This window comes from Humulus lupulus, chromosome 5, assembly GCF_963169125.1.
Source record: "Humulus lupulus chromosome 5, drHumLupu1.1, whole genome shotgun sequence".
In the NCBI taxonomy this organism is placed as follows: domain Eukaryota; kingdom Viridiplantae; phylum Streptophyta; class Magnoliopsida; order Rosales; family Cannabaceae; genus Humulus; species Humulus lupulus.
The window spans coordinates 101,426,403-101,450,593 of NC_084797.1; the positions used below are offsets into that span (position 1 = coordinate 101,426,403).

Sequence of the window (24,191 nt, forward strand, 5' to 3'; positions counted from 1 at the left end):
TAAATATGCATTGTACATTTCTTGTACCTAGAACCATATTATATGTGTTTTTATCTATTTTTTTTAAATAATAAATATTACATAATTTATTTTTTAAAATATATAGTATTTGATAAAAAAATTATATATAATTATATATAATTAATACTTCATTTATTTTTATTCTACACCTAATGCAATATTTAAATAATCCAATTTAATCTAATTCTAAATGCCAAATAAGCCTAAAATATATTATTCTAATAGGACAAAATTTCATTTGATATTCAAGATCCATCTAATTCAATAAAATCATCATAAAGTGAAAATATCAACCATTACAAATTAGATTGAAATTTAGAAATTTATGCGGATTAAATGTATTTCTTCATAAAAATATATAGAAAAAAATAATAGTATGAAACTTTATCACTACAAAAAAGATGATGCACCGGTGAAATCCGTATGGGCTTTGCCGGTGTGTTTTTACGTCGGCAAAGGCTAACGATGAAAATCAGTCGGCAATACAACTTTTGTCGGCGCAAAATGAACTGCGCCGGCAAAAATAAATTTTATCGACGGAAAAATGTGTCGACAAAAAAACAGACACACTGAGAATTTTTTTTGCACGGAATTGTAAAAAAATACTTTTGAGGGTGCAATTTTACATCAACAAAAGTCTTAATCTTTATCGACACAAAATCACGCCAACAAAAGTGAAACTTTTAGTGGCGTAAAATTGCGCCGCCAAAAGTTTACATTTTGCCGGCGCTTCAATGCGCCGACAAAAGTTTATGATTGCACCAACAAATTTTTGTTTATTTTTACTGACGAAGCCTTTTGCCGACGTAATTTTGCGACGGTAAAAGTAATAGTTATTTTTTTTATAAAATTAATATAAATTATAAAAATATAAAAATATTTTTTATTTAATAATTTTAATTTTAATTTATATTAAATTAATTATTTACTTAATTTTAATTCATGCAGTAATTATATTAATTAATTTAATTAAAAATAAAATAAAAATTTATTTGTACTAAATAAAAATTAAATTAAAGTAGTTTAGTGCAAATGAATGAGACATTGTCTCTAATAATATATCCTATAAATAAAGAAAAAAAGTATACAAATAGGTACTGGTGTTCTCATCATTCCCGCCCCTGTTAGCTGCACCATCATCATCGTCATCTTCAGGATCCTCTTCTGGTAAGTCCACAGTAAAATCAAGAGTCATTGTGCCCATCTTCTTCAACAAAACATTGATCAAGAGATCCTGACGTCACTGACGACTCTCAAGTTTCTAACTATGCTTCTCAAGTCGCTGATTATGCCTTAGTATGGAGTCCACATAAGGTGCCACTTGCTCGAACATTTGAAAAGAAGATGATGAAGATCCTGCCCTCTTCTCGTCAAATTCCTTTAGCCTAGGCAACGCCCCAAACCCTTTATTATAGTGCGAGCGGAGCCCAAGGACATCAGTGACAATGTCCATATCACGCGGGAACTCACCGTCGACATTATCGCCGACACAGGAAGCAACAGATGAGCACACTTTTCAAATTGTGGTAATTATTCAATTAAGTGGTAATTAATTACAATAATATTTTTAAATTGTTTACTTTTTTATTAGTTTAATTTTTTAAATATTTAATTAAGTGGTAATTAATTACAACAATATTTTAAAAAAATTTAATTTTTTATTAGTTTAATTTTTTTAATTATGATTAAATTAAAATTTATTTTTATTTACTTACTTAATAATTATTATTTTTAATTATACTTAAACTTTTATTTACTTATTTAGTTAATTTGTAATTATTTAGTTTCAATTAAAATTAATTATGCGAGAAGTATTTATTTTCAATTTTTTTTAGGTTTATTATTATCTTTGTCTTTAATTTTAAGCCACACTTTTATGAATATTTAATAATTTTTTAATCATTTAACAAATTATGTATTAATTTTCTAATTAATTTTAATTTTTCTAAGTTTAATGAAATTTAGGCAGCATAACGACGACATTTTAAACTATCCCAAAATTTTAAAACCTACAAATTACTCACAGAACATAAATATCCAGATTATTCCCAAAACATGCGAAACATAAAAATAAGATTTATACATATTAAAATACTTCAATTAACCATTTGCACATAACATTTTACATATTTTTTTCCAATAAAGCATTGCACAAAACAAAAACAATATTTAAGTTAATGATTTTTATTTTAATAAATTACACCATAACTTAAAATACCAAATACCAAAACTATTTTTCTTAATAATATCAAAACAATTTTTTTAATAAATATTTAGAAACAAATAACTTTTCATATAAAAAAAATATTAAACATAACATACACAATTAATCTGATTTTTTTAAAAAAAATCAAACAAAAATAAAAAATATATACTAATCAGATTTTATATTTATGAAAATATAATAAATATTAATAAACAAATATAATTAATATAAATTAAAAAAAAATATTATAATGGGCTAGGAGGCGTTGGCAACTAAGGGACTCGAGGGCTCGAACTCCCGGCAACAATGATGTGGGGTGGATGCAGAGGCGTCACGAAATCAAACAATAAAAAAGTTATAAAAAAACTAAATAAATAGAATCAGAGAGAGGGAGGGAGTGTTACCTAGCAGAGGTGGTAGTAGCGTGGTGGAGGTGTGGATTGAGGGATGCGGCATGGTGGAGGCTCAGAATTGGGGGCTTAGGCGTGGATTCAGGGCTTAGCGTGGTGGAGGCGGAGGGAGGCGGTGGGGTGGGGTGGTTTGATTGGTGGTGGGTTGCAGAGAAAACAAGAGAGGGGGAGAAAACAAGGGGAGTGAAAATGGTGGGGAAGAAAGGTGTGGCGGATGGTCTAATATCGTTAGAATTTTGCCGGTGCATTTCGTTGCACCAGCAAAAGTCAAATTTGCGCCGACAAAAGTAAGTCCCGAAACCCTAATACTAAACGACATCATTTCAATTAGTGGGACTTTTGCCAGCATAGATTTGACTTTTTCCAGTGCAATGAAACGCGCCGGTAAAAGTCTGCTCACCTAACTCATTAACCATGTGTACTTTTGTCAGCGTGTTAGGTCAAAGGCACCGACAAAAGTACCTAACACGAGACTTTCGAAATTGGCAAAGGTGGGTGTTTTCCAGCCTGATTTTTGCCAGTGCAATTGGGAATTGCGCGGGCAAAAGTGGTTACACTGGCGCAAATTTATGCCGGTAAAGGTGTTTTAGCACCGGCAAAAGTAATGAATTTTTTTATTTTTTTCCCTTTTAATTAAAAACTAATAATGAGCATTGGGGACAATAATAGTATCATTAAATATTTTTAAATAAAAAATAATAGTCTTCAGGTATCATAGAGATAATTTAAATATAGGTGATCACATAATATCAACGAGCAATATTAATTCTGATTACTATAATCCATTATGAATATTTAACTAGTAAATACTCATTTTTGTACTAATACTTTCGGGGTGTTATATCGACTGACAACAATACAAACACTATCAATGAACTTTGTTAATTTTTCAGTACTTCTTAACATTTCAAATATTTTAACACTTACTATTTAATCGAATTATTTATAATGTCCATAATTACTTATAAATACTAAATATTTCTAAAATTTTGTGAATTTGGATGGTATACAACAATAATTATAAATCATAAGAGTTTATCTATTCACACAATCAATATGATCATTGTTAATTCTTGTCAATTGTTATAAAACAATAATGTTATGATCGACTAATCCTTTATTGGTCAACAAATGAATAATTATTTAACGTTCCAACAAACTGTTAATACGATTTTATATATCAACATTGAAACATACATATAAAAATATATAATAATAACAATACATATGAGTAACATTAATAATGCTGACTGAGAGCAACATTATAGATATTCATAAACTTTGTGTGTAATCAAATCGTTTATTAGACCTATGATGACAAATAATTAAAAAAATGATAATTGTATGGTTAGATAAATATAATCGACAATGATCACAACCATACTAGTTGATAATTACAAAGTTAGTTAGTATTGTTGTTGATCTTAGAATAATCTAACAACATTATACTATTGATTAGATGTTTAATACTCATTAATTTAACAATAATATTGTATAAAACTTAAATTAATTCTTAAATCTAAAAAATATGTGTTCTTCTATTATGTTAATACTTTTGCCGACGTAATATAACTTCTACCAACACATTTATGAATTTTGCCGGAGCATTTGAATGACTTTTGCCAGCACAATTTCGTAATGCCCCGACAAAAGTATCTTTGTCTAAGATCAGTTTGGGGAAAAAAAACTTTTGTCGGTATAATTGCACCTAACGCATCGGCAAAACTTTAACTGTCAGGAGTATAAAATCTTTTGCCGGCGCATGTCATAGTTGCACCAGAAAAAGTAGCATTTGTCGACGCGTTATTGAGCTGCACCGACAAAAACTACTTATGCCGACGCTAAATTACGTTGGTGAAGAATGTAACTTTTGTCGACGCCTTAGTGAAACGTGCCGACTTTTGTCGACGCGTTTCCGAAAAGCACCAAGAAAAGTGTTTTTTCTTATATTTTCATGAGATAATATTATATAGTTTAATTTTAGTTTTAAGTATTGTCTTTGTTGCTAGAAGAAAAAATATATATATAAGTTTTGGATAAATTTGACCATAAAACTCTAAAATTGGAGAATAATAATAATAAAAAATGTAATCCATCTAAAATATTCAATCAATTCCGTAGTAATGTGTCTCAAAAAGTGCAAATACATGAGACATAGTCATACATTAATTGTAGTGAAATTGATGTCCGACTTTTTTTTTGCTGGGCATTCAAACATCTCAATTTATTCAACTACAACTATAGTTTGAAACTTAACAGATCCTACAGGGTCATTTTTCATGTCAAAAAACATCATCCAAATAATTTATTTATTATATATATAATTTTTTTTTGTCAGGTTTATACATAAATACTTTAGTTTGCCGCTAATGTGAACAAAGAATGGGAAAATAAGCGAAGCGCGATTCTATGGAGAATTGTCAACGAATGCTATTTGGTTTCATTGAATCTTTCCTAAAAATTAATTCAGTGAAATTTGTACACAAGGAATTAAAGACTAGTACGAAGGTTTTTAGCGAATATCAATGTAATGAATTGGTAAAAATATCTCATGTTTATGATAACTCCGAATGCAGATGTAATCCACTATAATGAACATCAATAAGTGAAGCTACTTTTTTAAAAAAAAATTTAAATACAACATAAAAATTTAATTAGTGTTGTTAGAACTTTTTGTAAAATGAATTATTAAAAATAAATGAAAATATCTTCAGTCTCCTTTAGTTGGAGTCCTATACCATTTTAGAAGTATATATAAAGTGATGACTCTAATATTGAAGATGTGCCCAAAGAGTAAGTTTTAATTATGCTCACATAAAGAAATAGATAAACACCACCACCACACAGCACCACCGTCAGTCAGAGTTAAACTAGTTAGTGTAGTGTGACATTTAATTTGTTGAAGAAAAATGAATTTATTAATGTCTTTTAGAAGTAGTCTTTACGAAGGCGTTTTGCTCCTTAACTAAATAATAGTTTTTATTTTATTTTTAAAACATAAAAATTGTTTTTTAAAAATAAATAAGAGTATTTGATATTGTTTTCAAAAAATAATTTTTAAAAACAAAGTTAAAAATAAAAATATTGAGAACAAGAAAAAATTATTTTTAATTATTCTCAAATTTTTTTTGTCAATTTTTTTCTTACTTAATATTTTTAATTATTATTATCTCAAATCATTTTTTCTTTCATTAATTTATCTTTCCTCATTTTCTCTTTCATTACTTTTGATATCTTTATTTTCTTAATCATCACTATATGTCATTATTTTCTCTCTTATCACTTCTTATATCCTCATCTTCACTTTACTTATTTTTTTTATTTCATTATTTTCTTTCTCATTTATTTTCTTGCATCAATTTTTTTTTCTTAATTTTTCTTCCTCAAAATTTCTCAACTTACTTTTTCTTTTCTTATTTTTCATAAATTTTTTCCACATTACTTTATCTCATTATTTATTTCAAACTTTTACAAAATATTTCTCTTTGTAAATATATCTATTAATTTTTATTTAAGATTTTTTAATAAAACTAAAAAATTATTTTTAGAAAACATTAACTTTTAAAACAACAAAAACTGTTTTCTGTTCTTATTTCTGAAAACACAATTTTGAAAATAAAATATAAAAAACAATGCCAAAGAGGGCTATGTTTTTTTTTCCTAACTATTAATCTGACGAGAAACATAATGAATGAAATTATACAACATTACTTTTTCTTAAAAAAATATTCGAGCAATGCAAGTGTATATAGAACGCGATCATGTCGTGACAAAGATAATCTGAGCTATTTACAAAACGTCTTAAAGTGGCCACTAAATATGTGACTTATCCCATAAATTTGTTTCCTTAAATTCATTCTTATGTTATTTCAGCACCAACAAATGCTACAAACACAAAGTACATATATTGGTTTTTAAACGAACAAGGTTACGGTTGCCAGGAAAGTAGAAGTTTAGGATCAAATTGCCAAAAAAAAAAAAAATAGTTTGGGAGAACCAATATAACAAAGCCTGTATAATTTGGAGACCTGCGATACAAATAAGCCAAAATCTACGATATTGATGTGACATATACATTCATAAATTGTGTGATTAATTAATTGTATAAATTTTGGATGTAAACAGTAAAAACATGTAAAATCAGATATCTGTCTTAAACTTAAAGAACGTGTTCATCGATCAATTTACACATAGTACATAGATCAAATAAGAAAAATTGGAGTATTAATTTTATTTCATGAATTCGCAAATATTAATTAAATGAGTAATTATCATGTGTAGCATGAACTGGACGGGCGGGCGCTCTCAAAATATACAAATTTTTTACAACTTCGGAGTGGAACTAATTGAGATCTTTATTGCAAACCAAAACTCAATGATTCATTCCAATTACTGAACCAAGCATCTTCAAAACCAAACTGATGATTTACTGTGAACACCTCATGATTATTCCCACTTTTAAAATTGGTACTCTCCGGCGAGCCAACTTGTTGTCTCTTCCTCTTCGAACTGGACGTTGGTCCATTTTCAGATGACGACGAAGAAGGTTCTGACGAACGGCGCTTTGGGGTTATTCTGATTGGCTCCCAGGTTACTGATCCAATGAGGTGAGGAAAATTGAGCTTAGCCTTCGCTCCACGAATCTTAAAAGCCTCTCGGTCATAAGCCAAAGCCGCATCCTCTGGCGTCTCGTACGTTCCCAGCCAAATCCTCTTCCCCTTCTTCTTTGGGTCCCTAATCTCCGCCGCGTATTTCCCCCAAGGCCTCCGCCTCACTCCCCTGAAACTCATAAGCTTATTCCCCTTATTCTTCGCTTGCGGTGCGTTCGACACACGCGCCGCCGTCAACTGCTGGTCATCACCGCTCTCTTCGACGAAATCCTTGATTGATGTGCCCTCATCGGAGGGACTCCATCCGGTGTTTTCACCCAAAACTACCATGTCATCGGTGGTGTAGTCATCCACTTTAATCTGACAATGATCAGTATCAGCAAAAAAGTGGGGGCTAAAGCTCCAAGTATCAGAAGAGTTCACGATCATGGGACGATAAAAGGGTGTGACGAGGTCTTCGAATTGATCATCACGAAGGAGGTGTAGCCTAATAGCCTCCAGAAGATCCAAATCTCCAGACTCCGAGCTACTCATCAGCATAGATCCAGACATCATATATTTGCTTATTTTTATGAAAATATAGTGTAATAGATGAAGAGCTTTTCGATTTTGATAGTGAATGGAAACTAGGATTATGATTTGGGTTGTGTGTTTGTGACTGTTATATATATATATATATATTTATATATAGGAAGAATTATTTATATATAAATGGAGTGTGGGTTGATAACGGGAATCTGGAAAGGGAAACTCTTTTAATTATTTTTGTTGCATGACGTGAGCCATGTTTCGAGGAAGCTGCATGTGTGGGTTTTTAGTCACGTGTAAAATCTGCCGAATTGGGATTATTTAAAGAAAAAGAAAAAACTATACTCAATAGTATTATTGTAATCCTCCTTTTAAAAATAACTAGGGTAATCATCCCACTTAGTAGTCATCCTACCCATTTCTCTTTTATCTAAAAGTTGTTAGATTGTTTAAAATTGTATTAAATAATGTGACACATTAATTTGACAATAAAAATAACAATATAATTTTCATTAAAAAAAAATATATACTATTGAAGTCATTAATGGCTACCGTACCACTTATCCGGCCCTCCATACAATACACAATTTAAATTCATTATTATTTATAAAAAGTATATATATATAGGGAGCATCTTGTCTTAGGGTACACTTTTTTTTTCTTATTTTCGGCACGTCAATAAGTTATCATTCCACCCGTTTCTTTTAAAACAGTATTTATTGTAGTAATAATGTACTCTCTACAAGTTTTCGGGAAAATCTGGATACTTAATTGTACCGAAAACTTTTCTATTTTTTTGTAGTATAGGTACTGTACTATTCAGACTTTTTATTTGAACTGTATTTTTGACACAATAAATTATCCTTATTCGCCAAAAAGTTGCATGAGTTTTGCTATAACTACAATAAACCACTACTACAAAAATAGGCTTTAACTTCGGTTTTTTCGCTTGTTATTCTTCGGATCTCGCGGAGATATTAACCAAAGTTAATCTGAGGGAACTTAAAAATATCTAAAAACCAAAGTTAAAGGGTACCCTTTAACTTCGGTTATTATGTAAAAACCGAAGTTACCTTTAACTTCAGTTATTATGTAAAAACTGATGTTAAATGGTACATTTTAACTTGGTTTGCAATTATTGAATTAACCGAAGTTAAATATATTTTTTCCTAAAAAATATTTATTTTATTTGTAGTATTAATTTGATTTCTTATAAAATATTTTAATAATAATTTTTTAATTCTAATTTTTAATTATTTTAATATTAATAAATATATTTAAAAATTTCAATAAACTTAAAATAAAATAAAATTCACAAACTATAAAGACTTAATGTACATATATATACACATTCATACAAAAATAAAAGCTAAGTACCACAAAAAATTCTAAAGTGTTCATACAACTAAACATGTGAAGTTCACTTAAGTAATTATTTGAAATATTGAAATTTCTCAAGTATTAAATATTTTTTAAAAAATTAGCAAAATTTCCCCTATAAATAGGACTACCCAAACCTGTTGACATTTAATTTACAACTAAAATTTGCAACAGTTCACAAAGCAGATAAGCATAATCATGTCAAGTTTATCAGAAATTGGAGGAATACCTCATACCGAAAAGCAAAGCTTAGTCTCCAATTACAATAGAACTCATGTTAATCCATTTTCATATTGAATGCTTGCCTTGAATTTTGATGGTATCCATAAGCCCCTAGTTCAAAGTAACCTTGTCTAGTCAAGAGACATGATAATGTTACTTCAAACTAGGGACTTATGGTTATCACCACAACACACAAATTCTCGATATTCTATTCAAAACCTACCGCCAAACCTAAAAAGTTTAAATTATAACTCTATGAATAAATACTACATATTTAAAAACATGTTCAATTAATAAATCCTAAAAAATTGGGCAGAGTTTCCTCTGTTTCTATAACATATCCCAATTTCATAAGTACCTATTAATTCAACACAAACAAACACAATAATCAACATGCATAATTTCATCCTTATACCACCGCAGCGCACAAATTTATCAGAACCTACCTCATTAATTTTCAAACCTAATTTCCACTAAATTCAATATGGTTTAACTATAATTCTATAAATATATACAATAGTAATAAATAAAAATAAAACTCTCACTCACCTTAAAATTAATCTTCAAGCTAGTAACCACCAATGAAAAACCAAATTACCTCCAAAACAATAACCGTCCTAAAAATAATATAAACAAAATTAAATATTATAATTATTGAGTTTATAATAACTAGTACCAAACATTAAAACATATTATACAAATAAAACTTTATTTTAACAAAACATTAACTTGAATTTTTTTTTACAACAACAACATATTAAAACTATATTTTACAAATGAATTTTTCTTAACTAGATATTAACTTGATCTTTTTTTATTATAACAACAACATGTTAACTTTTTTTTAACAACAACAAAATATTAACTTCATTAGTTTTCTAAATAATTATTCTAAATAAAAACATATTATAAAATAAAAAAATAAATCAAATAAATTATAAATTTAGTAATACATTAATATTAAATTCGGATTAATAAATTTTTTTATCACAAACACATTTTTTTTTTAAGATTCATACATTCTTAAATAATCAAATACAACTCTAAAATATTATTATCAACCATAAACACATATCAATTATCAATATATTATAAAAAAATATAAAACATTCGAAATAATATGTATATATATATAATCATGTAAACATCTATGTAACTATCAATACATAGTACAAACCTGAAAACTTTGTATAGAAGCTGAAAATCCGTTGAAAAACCCAAAACAATGGGTATTTCCGGCCACCACATGTCACCATTGTCAAGCCAACATTTTTTTCACTCAAAATTGAAAATAACCAAGTTTCTATGATATATTTGAGTTTTCTAGCAAGATTGATGGAAGAAAATGAGGAAAATGGTGCTAAATGGCGAAACCCTCATTTTTCTCACGATGGAAATGGAGGTTTTTGCTCTCTGTTTGGGGGGTTTCAGCGTTTCGAAAATAAGGGAGAAGTCGAAGGGCTACGGATATAAGCACCTTTAACTTCAATTTTTAGCAAAAAACCGAAGTTAAAGGGTAACCTTTTAACTTCGGTTTTTATCAAAAAACTAAAGTTAAAGGATTCTGTCATTAGTTCTCCCTCGGCCTATTACCCTTTAACTTCACTTTACATAAATAACTAAAGTAATAAGTTAATTCCTATGAGTGCTAAACCAAAAAGCGAAGTTAAAAGTCCATCAAAAGCTTTAACTTCGCTTTTTTTTATGTATTTCCCAACATTTCTATGTATAAAAACCGAAGTTAAAGCCTATTTTTGTAGTAGTGAACACCGTCATAAAAAATAAAAAAAGCAATTATATAAAAAAGAAATCCATAAACTCATCTATGTATATGAAACTAGGTTGTGTCATTCTGATATGATAAAAAATCCTACCCTACCCTACACGCCTCTCTATATATAAATATCTTTAGAGATAGCATCAGTATATCATTGATTTTCATTGCCCTCCTCGATAATTTTTTTTAATTAATACTACATATATATTTATTTTCTATATACAGCGAAAATATAAATAACCACATTAGGGGATAATTATAATTCCCTCATGTTGACCCAAGATTTGGCCAACTGACACGGAGTCAAAATGTGATTGATGTGAATGAATGTATAGAGAAGAACGTAATGACAAAAGCAAACAAAACACAGTGATTTATAGTGGTTCGGCCCCAGGATCTGGTAATGACCTACTTCCACTTATACTGATATTGATATAAGGATCAGTAGAGTGATCAAAGAACTAGGGTTCAATGAGTTTCACTAACCTCTCAAGAACAATACAAGTTTACTCAGAGAATTATTATAGTTTCGAATGATTCAAAAGCCAAAAAAGTCCCCTCCCTTGAGCTATCTCTTACTATTTATAGGCTCAAGGAGGGTTACAAAAGATTGTTACAGATATTCTCTCCTGAATAATTGGATACCCAGAAGATTGTATGAGATAAAGTCGGGATTCATAAAGATCTTCCCATAAATGTTGCCTTGTACACGGAACCATCGACCAGACTGGTCGTGGATAAGACGGCTTACCCTGCTTCTCCTGTGTCTTCTGGTCGATATTCTAGCAGACGCTTCCAGATGTCAGTCACGTGTCCAGGGATTACTTGCCACGTCATAAATGCTAATTTATTGGATAACATTTGCCCCCTAAAGTTTGTTTACTCCGAACAGTAAATAAACTTTTGAACAAACGACTCTTCGGTAACCCCACCTGACGTGTCAGAACCCTTCGTGTGTTCTTGAAAAAAGCAACCAACTTCTGTCTAATCATGTCTTTTCAGTTCCCCAGAAACGATTTCGACGACCATCCCTGTTGGACCCAAAACGGGTGTTTTAAAATTTAAACTCGCAAGTGCACGAATCGTTTCGGAATATAATGTTCATGTAAGTACGAGGTCGAACCCATGGGAGTTGACTAACATCAAAAGAAACTATTTCAAACAAAGCAATAATATTCTAACCTAGTTCCAAATATTTGATGAGAATTTGTTTTAGAAAAATAAAAAGACAAATAATAAAAATATTAATGATAAAATAGAAAAATGGTTTTCAAATAAGATAAGTAAAATAAGATTATTAAGATATTAGAATCCACAAAATGCAAGTTCAATAGTATTTATAAGTATATTGATTCCCAAGTTTTGATATAGTTGAAATAAATCACACTATATATTTTTTTTCAAAATATATTTTCTATTCAAGCACAAGTTACTCTTTCAAAAATGTAGGATTTTTCTTCACTTATATAAGATATAATTTCTAAGCATTAGTTGTGTTACAACCTAATGAAACTACAAAAATCAAAGAGATTATGTTTAGGCAAAATATGATACTTATGCTCTAAGAATTAGATGTGAACAATTTAATGAAAAACATTTAATCAAAGAATATCATATTTTTGCATAATGAAGAACTAAGTATAATATGCTTTAACAATCAACACTAGATGAAAAATGCATATCTTTGATAGAAAAATCCATAAACAATGTTGTACAAATGGGAAATCAACATACAACAAAAAATACTATCTAGTTACATTTTGCTTCATCATCATCTTAATAACATTTGAAAAAGATTAGAAGCTCATAACTAGATTGAAATAAAAATTACAAAATAACATACTTGACATGCTCTTTAAAAGATGAAAATGGTAGAAAGAAAATAATGAAAAGAAGAGAGAAAAATATGTGTAGAAGATGTTGAAAGGATGAAGAAGAAGAGCTCCCCAAATGGTCTTACAAGACTCTATTTATAGGCAAAATATGGAGATTAAATTAATCAAATTAAAATAAATAAATTGATTAATTTAATTGTGTTGGGAAGTGGTAGGATAAATAGAGTAAGTGTAAGAGTATTGGAAAGATGAAATGTTTGGTTGGGTAAAAGATTAGTGAAAAGCTAGGGTAAAAAAATGAATTAGGAATGTTTATTTAGGTAAGAAAAATAGGGAATAGTGAATTGATATTTAAGTAAAAAATATTGGGAATGAAAATGTGATTTTTGGGTCTTTTTGTGGCTGTTTTGGAGGAAATGGCAGCAGCTGAATGTTGGGCCTTTTTGGAGCTGGGCCCAAGTTGGTGGAGAGGCAGCAATGAACGTGGGCCTTGCTGAATGTTGGGCCTTGGATGTAAGGCTGGCCCACGTTGGTGAGGCACTTGCTGGAAGAAAGGAAGTGCATAAGTGATATGTGCATATGTGCATATGTTGATGCTGATGCTGATGAGTTGGAGACAGGAGGCGTGAAGGCTGGGTGAGGCACTTGTTGAAGGAGAGTGGACAGGTGGCGTGATGGCTGGTGAGGAGGGCAGGTGGGCCATGGCTGGGCTTGGGCCTGAAGCTTCTGGGCTTGTGGAGCTCTAGTTCTCAAAATTGCCATTTTCTTCCTTTCTTTCTTGTAAATTGTCATAGTTCTTTCATTTTTCTTGCTTTTCAAGAGCAAATAAAATACAACAAATTCCCTATAAAACAAACATAAATTAAATTAAAATTAAATATTTTCAATAATAAAATATACAACCAAAAGTTACATGAAAATATTAATTAAAACTTAATTTTCTTAAACATTCAAGCTCAAAATGGCATCTTTTTACCCCTAACTTAACAATATTATTTTTAAATAATTAAACTATAACATTTTTCAATAATATACTATAAAAACACACAAAAGTATATAAAAATCAAAATTAACCTAATAAATTCAAAATCACTTAAAAACTTGATAAATCAATTAAAAACTCAAAGATTAAGCAACAATTAGTACATAAAAAGTGGTAAAATAACTCTATTTTATAGAGTTATCAATCCCGTTTCCCCATACTTTGAAAAAGGAAAACTAATGATTACACTTTTTTAATATCAGAGACAAACTTATATAAGACCATCGAAGCCTCCTCTTTCTTTTTACGCACGCCATTGTCTTTGCAGAAAACCCTAAAAACCAGAGCTTTAAACTTCTCCGGAGACCGTTTTCCTGCACTTCCAAGACTCAGACCGTGGGCTCCTTAATCTCCGAAGACCTTTCTTCCACCTCCACGATCACTCTTCTTGGTAAGTTTTCGAAACCCCATGCTTCTAATTTCTCGTGGTGCATGCTTCTGATGGTGGACTGTTTAAGTTTTTCCGTTTCTGGTTTAAGGTGCTTGTAGACAGAATGTTTTGTAGGCAAAGTAGAGTTACAAGTTAGTTTAAAATCCAGGATCATGCTTTTTAGGACGTAAAATCGAAGTAAAATTTTGATCTTTAAGGCAGTTGAAAAATAAATTTTTCCCGCCCTAAGGGGAGTTGAAAAAGCTTTTCCAGAAAAACTTTTTACTTTCACCCTTTGACCCGTTTTTCAAACTGTTCGTGTAGAAAGATTTAGCTTTTTGTTAGAATGCTGTTGTATAAAAGCCTAACTTTTATACTCGACCAACGTTATTCTAAAAAACCTTTTAAAGTTTCATATCCTCACCTCCCCATTCTTCTATTTGCAGACTTTAATGCCAGATTTGTGGGGAGGTGAAAGACCCATCGACGACGACCTTCTCGCCCAGCTGCTCGAGGGAGAAGAACAACCAGCTGACCGTGTCCACGAGATTCCTTTCTCGCGATCCTCTTCCAGACCCCATTCTTCCTCTCCAATGGCCCGCTCCAAGTCTACTGGCAAGAAAAGACCTGAGTCCGAAAGCAACCCAAATTCTCCTGCCCAGCCTGATTCGCAGGCTAGGGTTCCTTCGACCAGTGGTCGAGAAAATCTCGTTCCTGACCCTAATATCCAAACTAGGGCCTGCCCTCGTCATCGGAATCCGCCTGATGTCGAGTGGTATACTTCCCCAGCCAGTCTAGTGACCCCTCGAATGGTCACTAACTGCTTCAGGAAATTCCCCCTCACGGGGGTTACTATTATACGTCCTACCGCAGACCAGAGGGCTAACCTCCCAGGAGGTGCGAACAGCGCCTGGTCCCGATATCATATTGAGGCGGGAGCTTACCTCCCACTTCATCCCTTTTTTGTGGGGGTGGCTAATTATTTTGGTGTCGCCCCCTTCCAAATAACTCCAAATGGATATAGGATGCTGGCCGCACTCTATATTCTGTATAAACTTAACAAATGGCCAGAACCTTCGCCCCACGAGGTCAACTATCTCTTCGACCTTAAGTCTAACCCACAGCACAACGGGACGAGCTTCTTCCACTTCTGCCACCAAGAGATCGGCCGGACGTTCTTGAGTGGCACTACCCATATATCAAACGTGGGGCATTACAATAAGGAGTATTTCCTTACTCCAGAAATAACAAGCAACAATTTAGCCTTCGCACGGGGAGGTAAGAGCTTGTCTTTGACTGGTCGATACTTTAATCTAAGGTGTCTCCTTTCATTTTTCTCAAACTTTAATCTGTTTTTCAGGCCCTTGGTTACGTCCGGCCCCAACACCAGACATGGTGTTGAGGTCCAACACTCTGGCCAGGATGCCTGACGCAGCAAAAAGTGTCAAGACCCTGATAACTGAAACAAACTTGAGGCTGTCTGGCCTCCTGGCTCCTCGCCATGAAAATAGAGGGTTCGTGGTGGACGAAGCCACTGCTGAGGGGGTTCCCGAGCAACAACCTCCTGTGCCTCCTCCTCGGAGGAGGCCAACGAGGGTTACAATCAAGGAACCCACGGGTAGCCCTTCCGCAGAAAGGTCTTCTGCTCCCCAAGGCAAGGGGAAAGAAAAGGCCAAAGAGCCTATTGTTGACTTGGGGGAATCTTCTGACGATAATGGTAAAGTTATTTCGCTTTTAAATGGTTTGCCAATTCCCTGTCACTTGTTTGACGGGGATGGTAACTTTACATATGCTCCTAATCTAGGGCCAGACTTCTTCATGCCAGATAATGAGTATATGACTAATAGAGTCAATAGTGTAGTGACCAGTAGTTGTAGCTCGGGTATTTACTTTGTTACCTCCTTTCAGTTGTATAACATACTTTCACCTGCCTCCTTTCTTATTAACTTGCTATGTCTACCTACATGCAGATATGTCTACTCCCAACATCTTCGACATGTACCAGGCCGAGGACGAAGAGGAGATTCCTCAACTCCAACGGAAGCCTAAGAAGAGAACTGGTGAATCCAGCCGAGGCCCTCCAGCCAAGAAGGGTCGAACAGAAGACCTTCCTCAGGTCACGCCAATAGGGCAAAGTCCTACGCCAACAGGGAAAACTTCTACCCCTCCTCCAGTTATTTCCGAGCAGCAGACTCCTCCTACCCCGTCGAAACCTCCAGCCACGCCTACCGGAGAGCAGCTTACTCGTGAAGAACCTCTTGGGGCCAGACTCATGAGCCATGCCATTCGATCTGCTAGGGACCGTCTCGATCGCATCGGCAAAGGCGACCGTGTTAGAGCTGCAATGGTCGAAGCTGAAGAGCTGCCAGTCGACCAGATCCTAAACAGGGCTCTGAACGAAATCTCCAGCGTAAGTACTTCTTTATATTTCAAGCTTTAGTCTTATAGTCCTCATGATAAGTTCTAACTCCGTTTTGCTTTATTTATAGGCCTTGATGTCTGCCACTACTGCTCGTACTCGAGCCCAGGCTTACCTCGAGCAGGCCAAGGCAAAGGCCATCGAGAGGTATCAGGTGAAGGCGGCTGAGGAGCTTTCGGCTGCTGAGGCTAGGCATGCCAAGGAGTTGGAGGCAATGGTCCGAGAGAGGGATGCGGCGGTGACTAAGCGGTCAGAGGCTGAAGCTGCGAAGAATGCAGCAGTCAAGTTGAGTCAGGAGTTTCGAGATTTCAACCAAGCCCATCTTCGTGAAATCAAGCATTTGGGAGAAGTACTCAAGTCTAAGGATGAGGCTATTGTCACTCTCGGGGGCAAGGTGAAGCAGTTGGAGCTTGACAACTCCAAGAATCTGGAAAAGTACAAGAGGACGACACTCCGATGTTTCTACAATTTCTGGAAACATAATCAGGGTGCTGACTTTAGTTACCTTTCAGAGGAAGTCAGAACTGCTGAGTTGGCTCGATGCGCTGCCCAACTGGCCGAAGAGGAGGCAAGAGCTGCAACCCCTGCCACTCCAAGCGTCGCTGGTGCGGAAGAAGAAGAAGTTGTCGAGGACACGACTAACCAGGATGCTGCTCAGGACCCTCCGGCCCCGAATGCCTCTTAAGAATTTTTCTTATATATTTTTTCTTTCTTTTTGGATATACGACCCTCGGGTCGTGATGTAAAGACAACAGTTTCTTTTTTAAACTTTACTGCACAGGCAGTAAATCTTTTTTCTTTTACTTGAACAGTTACATCCAAGCAGCGATGCTTGCGGTGTAAAAGCTTAAATCTTGATGCTATAACATTTGTCCGAATGACCGAACTTAGCATAGTACTTTGGCCTGATTTAACAAAACCTAAATTTTGAAAAATACTCTAAGTACTGTAGCATGCTTTCACTCATTTTGTTCATGTGTTTACATACCTTGAGAGTATGTTTTGCTATCGATGTCCCTTATATGCCCCCCAAGTTATCGAGGAGCTTTTAGGTCCTTGGTCACTTGCCTTGACCATGGCTTGTTCGAACATTCCTGTTCGTGTCAAAAATGATACTTGTAATACAACAAAACAACAAATGTAATGAACAAATACTTGCAAATGTAAATTCACAAAGGTTGGCAAGAATGACTGGCTGCGCACAGTCCCTTATAATCTCGTATTAAAAATGGACTAAACATGTCTTTACGAGTGATTCTATAATAGAACCTTACATATACGAGCAGTTAGCCATACAACATGGCTAACCCTCTTTGCAAAGCTTGTAAAAAAAATTGAATTTTTTTTACCCAAGCCAGTCCTTTAAAAAGGACTGTTCATTGATAATACTTGCGCAGGTGTTCTCCATTCCAATAGCGTGGAACAAGATCTCCGTTTAAGCGTGCAAGTTTGTATGTGCCTGGGTGAAGGACTTCTTCAATCTGGTAAGGTCCTTCCCAATTAGGTCCGAGCACTCCAGCAGTGGGGTCGCGGGTATTTAAGAAAACTCGTCATAGTACTAAGTCACCGACGTTGAATTTTCTTTCTTTAACTTTGGAGTTAAAGTACCCGGCGACTTTTTGCTGGTAAGCAGCAACTCGGAGTTGAGATTTCTCTCGCATTTCGTCGATTGTGTCTAGGGAGTCCATCATTAGCTGGCTGTTCTGATCCTGGTCGTAAGTTAAGCGCCGATGTGAGGGGGGATCTAACTCGACAGGCAACATGGCCTCATATCCATAGGCCAAGGAAAATGGGGTATGGCCTGTTGCTGTTCGGTGGGACGTTCTATACGACCATAGAACCTCAGGCAGCTGCTCCGGCCACGCTCCTTTAGCTTCTTCAAGTCTTTTCTTCAGGGTGTCTTTAAGAGTTTTGTTCACGGCTTCAACTTGCCCATTCGCTTGGGGGTGTGCGACTGAAGAAAAGCTTTTAATAACCCCATGCCTTTCGTAGAAATCGGTGAATAAGTCGCTGTCAAACTGGGTCCCGTTGTCTGAAACTATCTTCCTGCGCAGACCATACCGACATACAATGTTCTTGATGACGAAGTCAAGAACTTTCTTGGTCGTGATGGTTGCGAGTGGTTCAGCTTCGGCCCATTTGGTGAAGTAATCAACTGCCACAACTGCGTACTTTACTCCGCCTTTCCCTGTAGGCAGGGATCCAATCAAATCTATTCCCCATACTGCGAAAGGCCACGGGCTCTACATCTGTTTTAGTTCATTTGGAGCTGCTCGTGGAATCTTGGAGAACCTTTGACATTTGTCGCATCTTCGTACATACTCCATCGAATCCTTGTTCATTGTTGGCTAGAAGTAGCCTTGCCTTAGAATCTTTTTCGCCAAACTTTGCCCCCCAGCGTGATCCCCGCAAAAACCTTCATGCACCTCCTTCATGAGTTCCTTAGCTTTTTCTGGTGTAACGCACCTGAGTAGTGGCATTGAATATCCTCTTCGGTACATAACACCATTGACCAGTATGTACCTAGCGGCTCACCTTTGCAGTGTCCTGGCTTTGTTTCTATCTGCTGGCAGTGTACCATTCGTCAGATATTCCAAGTAAGGCGCCATCCATGTATCTCCTGGACGAATCTCCATATTGGCTTCGACTGCTTCTATGCTTGGCTTATTCAGTCTTTCTACTGGAACTATGTTCAAGGTGTCTGCATCCTTTGCGCTCGCGAGTTTAGCCAGGGCGTCTGCATTCAAATTCTGGTCTCGCGGAATTTGCTGGAGGGTGTACTTTGTAAACTGGGCTAGCAAATCCTTCGTTTTATCCAGGTAGGCCATCATCTTTAAGCCTCGTGCTTGATATTCTCCCAGGACTTGATTCACGACTAGCTGTGAGTCACTGTAAATATCAAGCGTCTTTATGCTCATATCTTTTGCCATCCTTAATCCAGCGAGGAGTGCTTCGTATTCCGCTTCATTGTTTGATGCGGCGAAGTCGAACCTTATTGCGCAGTGAAATCGATGCCCTTCCGGCGTTATCAATATCACTCCCGCTCCAGCGTGGGATTCGTTGGATGAACCATCTGTGAATAGCTTCCACGAAGGAGTTTTGTCTTGAGGCATGGGCGCTTCAGGTTGTTCGCACTGCTCACTGTCTGGGAGTTCAGTGAACTCCGCAACAAGATCGGCCAAGACTTGTCCCTTTATCGCTGCTCGCGGTGAATAAGTTATATCGAACTGCCCTAGTTCGACTGCCCATTTTAACAATCGCCCAGCCGCCTCGGGTTTTTGGAGGACTTGCCGAAGGGGCTGATCGGTTAGAACTGCGATAGGATGGGCTTGGAAGTAAGGACGCAACTTCCTGGAGGCTAGTATTAAGCAATATGCTAACCTTTCGATTGGCGAATATCTCAATTCTGCACCGATTAGCCTTTTGCTGACATAGTAGACTACTTTCTGTACGCCTTCTTCTTCTCGTACAAGCACCGCACTAGCAGCAACTTCAGTAATCGCCAGATAAATAAACAAAGTTTCTCCTTCGATCGGTTTTGACAAGATGGGAGGTTGCGCCATATGAGCTTTCAAGGCTTGGAATGCTTCCTCGCAGTCTCCCGTCCATTCAAACTTCTTATTGCCCCTGAGTAGATTGAAGAAAGGGACACATTTGTCAGTTGATTTGGAGATGAATCTACTCAGGGCAGCGATCCTTCCGGTCAAACTTTGTACATCCTTGATCTTCCCTGGTGACTTCATGTCGATCAGGGCTTTTATCTTGTCAGGGTTGGCCTCGATTCCCCTTGAATTTACTATAAACCCCAAAAACTTCCCTGATCCGACTCCAAAGGAACATTTGAGGGGATTCAACTTCATCTGGTACTTATTTAACATATCAAAGCACTCTTGTAGATCCCTCACATGTCCTTCTGCCTTTTTAGACTTTACTAGCATGTCATCCACATATACCTCCATGTTTGCACCGATCAGCTCCTTAAACATGTGGTTGACTAGCCGTTGGTAAGTCGCACCGGTGTTTTTCAGTCCGAAGGGCATGAATTTGTAACAGTATAAGCCCGTATCGGTCCGAAAGCTGGTGTGATCTTCGTCAGGGGGATGCATGCTAATCTGGTTGTAGCCCGAATATGCATCCATGAATGAGAGGATCTCATGTCCTGCAGTCGCATCGACCAGCTGGTCGATTCTTGGGAGTGGGAAGCAGTCTTTTAGGCAGGATTTATTGAGGTCTGTAAAATCCACACAGGTCCGCCATTTGCCGCTAGGCTTGGGGACCAGCACCGGATTTGAGACCCACGATGGATAAAACGCTACCCTGATAAACCCATTCTCCTTAAGTCTTTCGACTTCTTCTTTCAAGGCTCTTGATCTATCTTTATCGAGCAGCCTTCTTTTTTGTTGCACGGGTGGAAAAGTTTTATCTATGTTTAAGACATGGCTGATTACCGCAGGATCTATCCCCACCATGTCTTTGTGCGACCAGGCGAAAACTTCCTGGTTTTTTCGCAAGAACTCCACCAGTGCATGCTTCGTGGTAGGTTCTAAGTTTTTCCCAACCTTCACGACTCTGGTCGGGTCTTCTTTGTCGAGTTGGACCTCCTCCAGGTCCTCGACGGGTCCAACATTCTCTTCAAAATCCCCAAAGCGAGGATCCAAATCTACATCCTCACTTTGGGCAACACCCTATTTGGTGACTTCACCACCTGATTGGGCTTGCGTATCTACTGCCATTTGCAATCGGTCTGGGGTGGTGCTCCTCGACGTTCCACTTTTCGCCTTTGTGATCGAGGCGTTGTAGCACTCCCTGACTTCCCTTTGGTTTCCTAAAACACGTCCTACCCCCGCGTCTGTTGGGAACTTCATGGCTAGGTGCCACATAGAGATGACGACCCGTAGATCAACTAGTATGGGCCTCCCGATAACGGCGTTGTACGCCGAAGGACAATCGACCACTACAAAAGTGGCGAGTAATGTCCTTGTTGCAGGCGCTGTACCTGTCGTTACTGGAAGTTTGATCATTCTAGATGGGGCGAGTCCTTCTCCAGAGAAGCCATATATCGTCTGATTGCAGGGCTCCAAGTCCTTTACGGACAATTTCATGCGTTCCAGTGTTGACTTATACAGGATGTTCACTGAACTTCCTGTATCGACTAGTACCCTCTTTACCATCATATTGGCCATCTGGATGTCCATGACCAGCGGATCGGAATGTGGGAACTGGACGTGTTGGGCATCGCCATCAGAGAAGGTTATCTCGCCTTCCTCTGATCGAGCCTTTTTTGGTGCACGGTCCTCCACAGTCATCATCTTGATGTCTTGGTCGTGGCGCAGAGTCCGAGCATATCGTTCTCTGGCCTTTCCGCTATTTCTCGCGAGGTGCGGGCCTCCACAGATGGTTAAGAGTGTTCCAGCCACTGGGGCAGGCTGTAATGGTGGCGAGCGTTGGCGTGTGGACGCCTGCTCGTTGCCATCTGGAGCTTCTCATTGGGAATTTCCCTAGGCCCGTACGTACCTTCTCAAGTGTCCTTGTCTAATAAGGAACACAATTTCGTCTTTTAACTGGTTGCATTCGTTAGTGTCATGTCCGTAGTCGTTATGGTAACGAAAAAACTTGGTAGTGTCTCTTTTCGAAATGTCCTTTCGAATGGGTCCAGGTTTTTTGTAAGGCACAGTAGAACTTGTGGCCTGGTAAACCTCTCCCCGAGACTCAACGAGGGCAGTGTAGTTAGTGAACCTAGGCTCATAACGATTACCCTTGGCTCGTTTGTTGTCGGAGGTGGAAGGCTCGTTATACGGCCGTTTTCCTCCATTCTTGCCATTACCGTTGCCGTTTCCGTTGCCTTTGCCGTTGCCGTTGCCGTTGCCATTAGGTTTGGAACCATTGGCGGCTTTGGCGGGTTCGGCGGCCTTCTTACCCTTGTTCGAGGGTTTTCCATCATCAGTAATGGCATCTTCGAGCTTGATGTAACGATCAGCTCGGTCCAAGAACTCCTGGGTGGTTCTAACTCCTTCCTTTCGGAGACTTTTCCAGAGGGGAGAGCAACGTTTAAACCCTGCGGTGATGGCCATCATCTTGCCTTCGTCTCCGACTATTTTTGCTCCAGCTGCCGCTCACATAAAGCGCTGGACATAATCCTTCACTGACTCCCCGTCCTACTGGCGAATTTCGACTAGCTGGTTTGCTTCGGTTGGGTGCACACGACCTGCTTAGAACTGTCCGTAGAACTCCCTTACGAACATTTCCCAGGAAACTATGCTTGCAGGAGGGAACTTAAAGAACCACTCCTGCGCTGCTTCAGAAAGTGTTGCAGGGAAGATCCTACACCGAGCGTCTTCAGACACTTTCTGAATGTCCATCTGAATCTCAAACTTATTCACATGCGAGACTGGGTCCCCATATCCATCAAAGTTTGGGAGTGTAGGCATCTTGAATTTGCTGGGAGTTTCAGCGTTAGCTATCCTTTAGACGAAAGGAGTGCCTTTCCTCCTATCGTGGTCGATGTAAGAATTCCTTCCTCCGACCAGCTGCTGAACAACCTGGTTGAGTGCGTCTATCTGGGCCTCTGTTGCTGGTTGGACGTTCTCGCCGTGCCTCTCGCGGCGATCATTGAGTACATCTCTCAGGTCCTCTTCTCTTCTTCGCTGCTTGCTACCACCGAGCCGGTTGAAGACATTATTTTGTCTGGGCTGCCCCCCAGCATCCTGTCTATTTGGTTGGTCATCCATTCCTCCCACCGGCATTCCCCTTGCCTGAGTCAGCCTCATTGTATCTGTGGCCATCTCTGAACCTTGACTGGCTATGGTGAGATCGACTGTTCCTTCGATGCCCGTTCCTGGCTGAACCATCCCGAGCGTTAAAGGGTGGTCTGCGCTGGTCGTGGTGTCCCCGTGCACCATCGTGCCGTGGGGGCCCCGAACCGCAGAGCCTAACTCTGAGTCTCTCCTGTTGCCAGGAGGGTACCGACCTCTATTCGGTAGGTTCGGCCCATCATCCCCATGGCGTCTAGGGCTGCGAGGCTGATGCTCGGCCCTATTCTGCCTTTGTTGCAGGGGATTACCCCAAGCAGCTTGGGATGGTGGCTGCGCCTCAGGATCCTGTGGGACATCGTCATGGGGCACCTGAGGCTGCTCGGGCCTTTGCGGACTTGAAGGCTGAATCGGTGGGCTCGGATTAGGACCCCTCTGGGGTGGCCCATTCACCAGTTGGTCAGGCTGCGAGGCAGGCGCAGCCTGATTTCTAGCCAACAGCAAGGCTGCCTCCAGGGCTTCCATGGCTTCCCTCTGGCGGCGATCCACCTCCGCCTGTCTTTCGCTCAATTCCGCGCGTTGCCTTTCTATCTCCTGCTACTGCCGCGCCATAACTTATCGG

General features: G+C 37.2%; 1 protein-coding gene across 1 annotated transcript; it reads right to left on the reverse strand.

The window, feature by feature from the left end:
- Positions 1-6,753: 6,753 nt before the first annotated feature.
- Positions 6,754-7,885, reverse strand: LOC133780522 (ethylene-responsive transcription factor 13-like). Its single transcript, XM_062220211.1, has one exon. It carries the CDS (start codon positions 7,800-7,802, stop codon positions 6,993-6,995), a length of 810 nt encoding a protein of 269 aa, XP_062076195.1. The 5' UTR covers positions 7,803-7,885; the 3' UTR covers positions 6,754-6,992.
- Between the last annotated feature and the right edge of the window lie 16,306 nt (positions 7,886-24,191).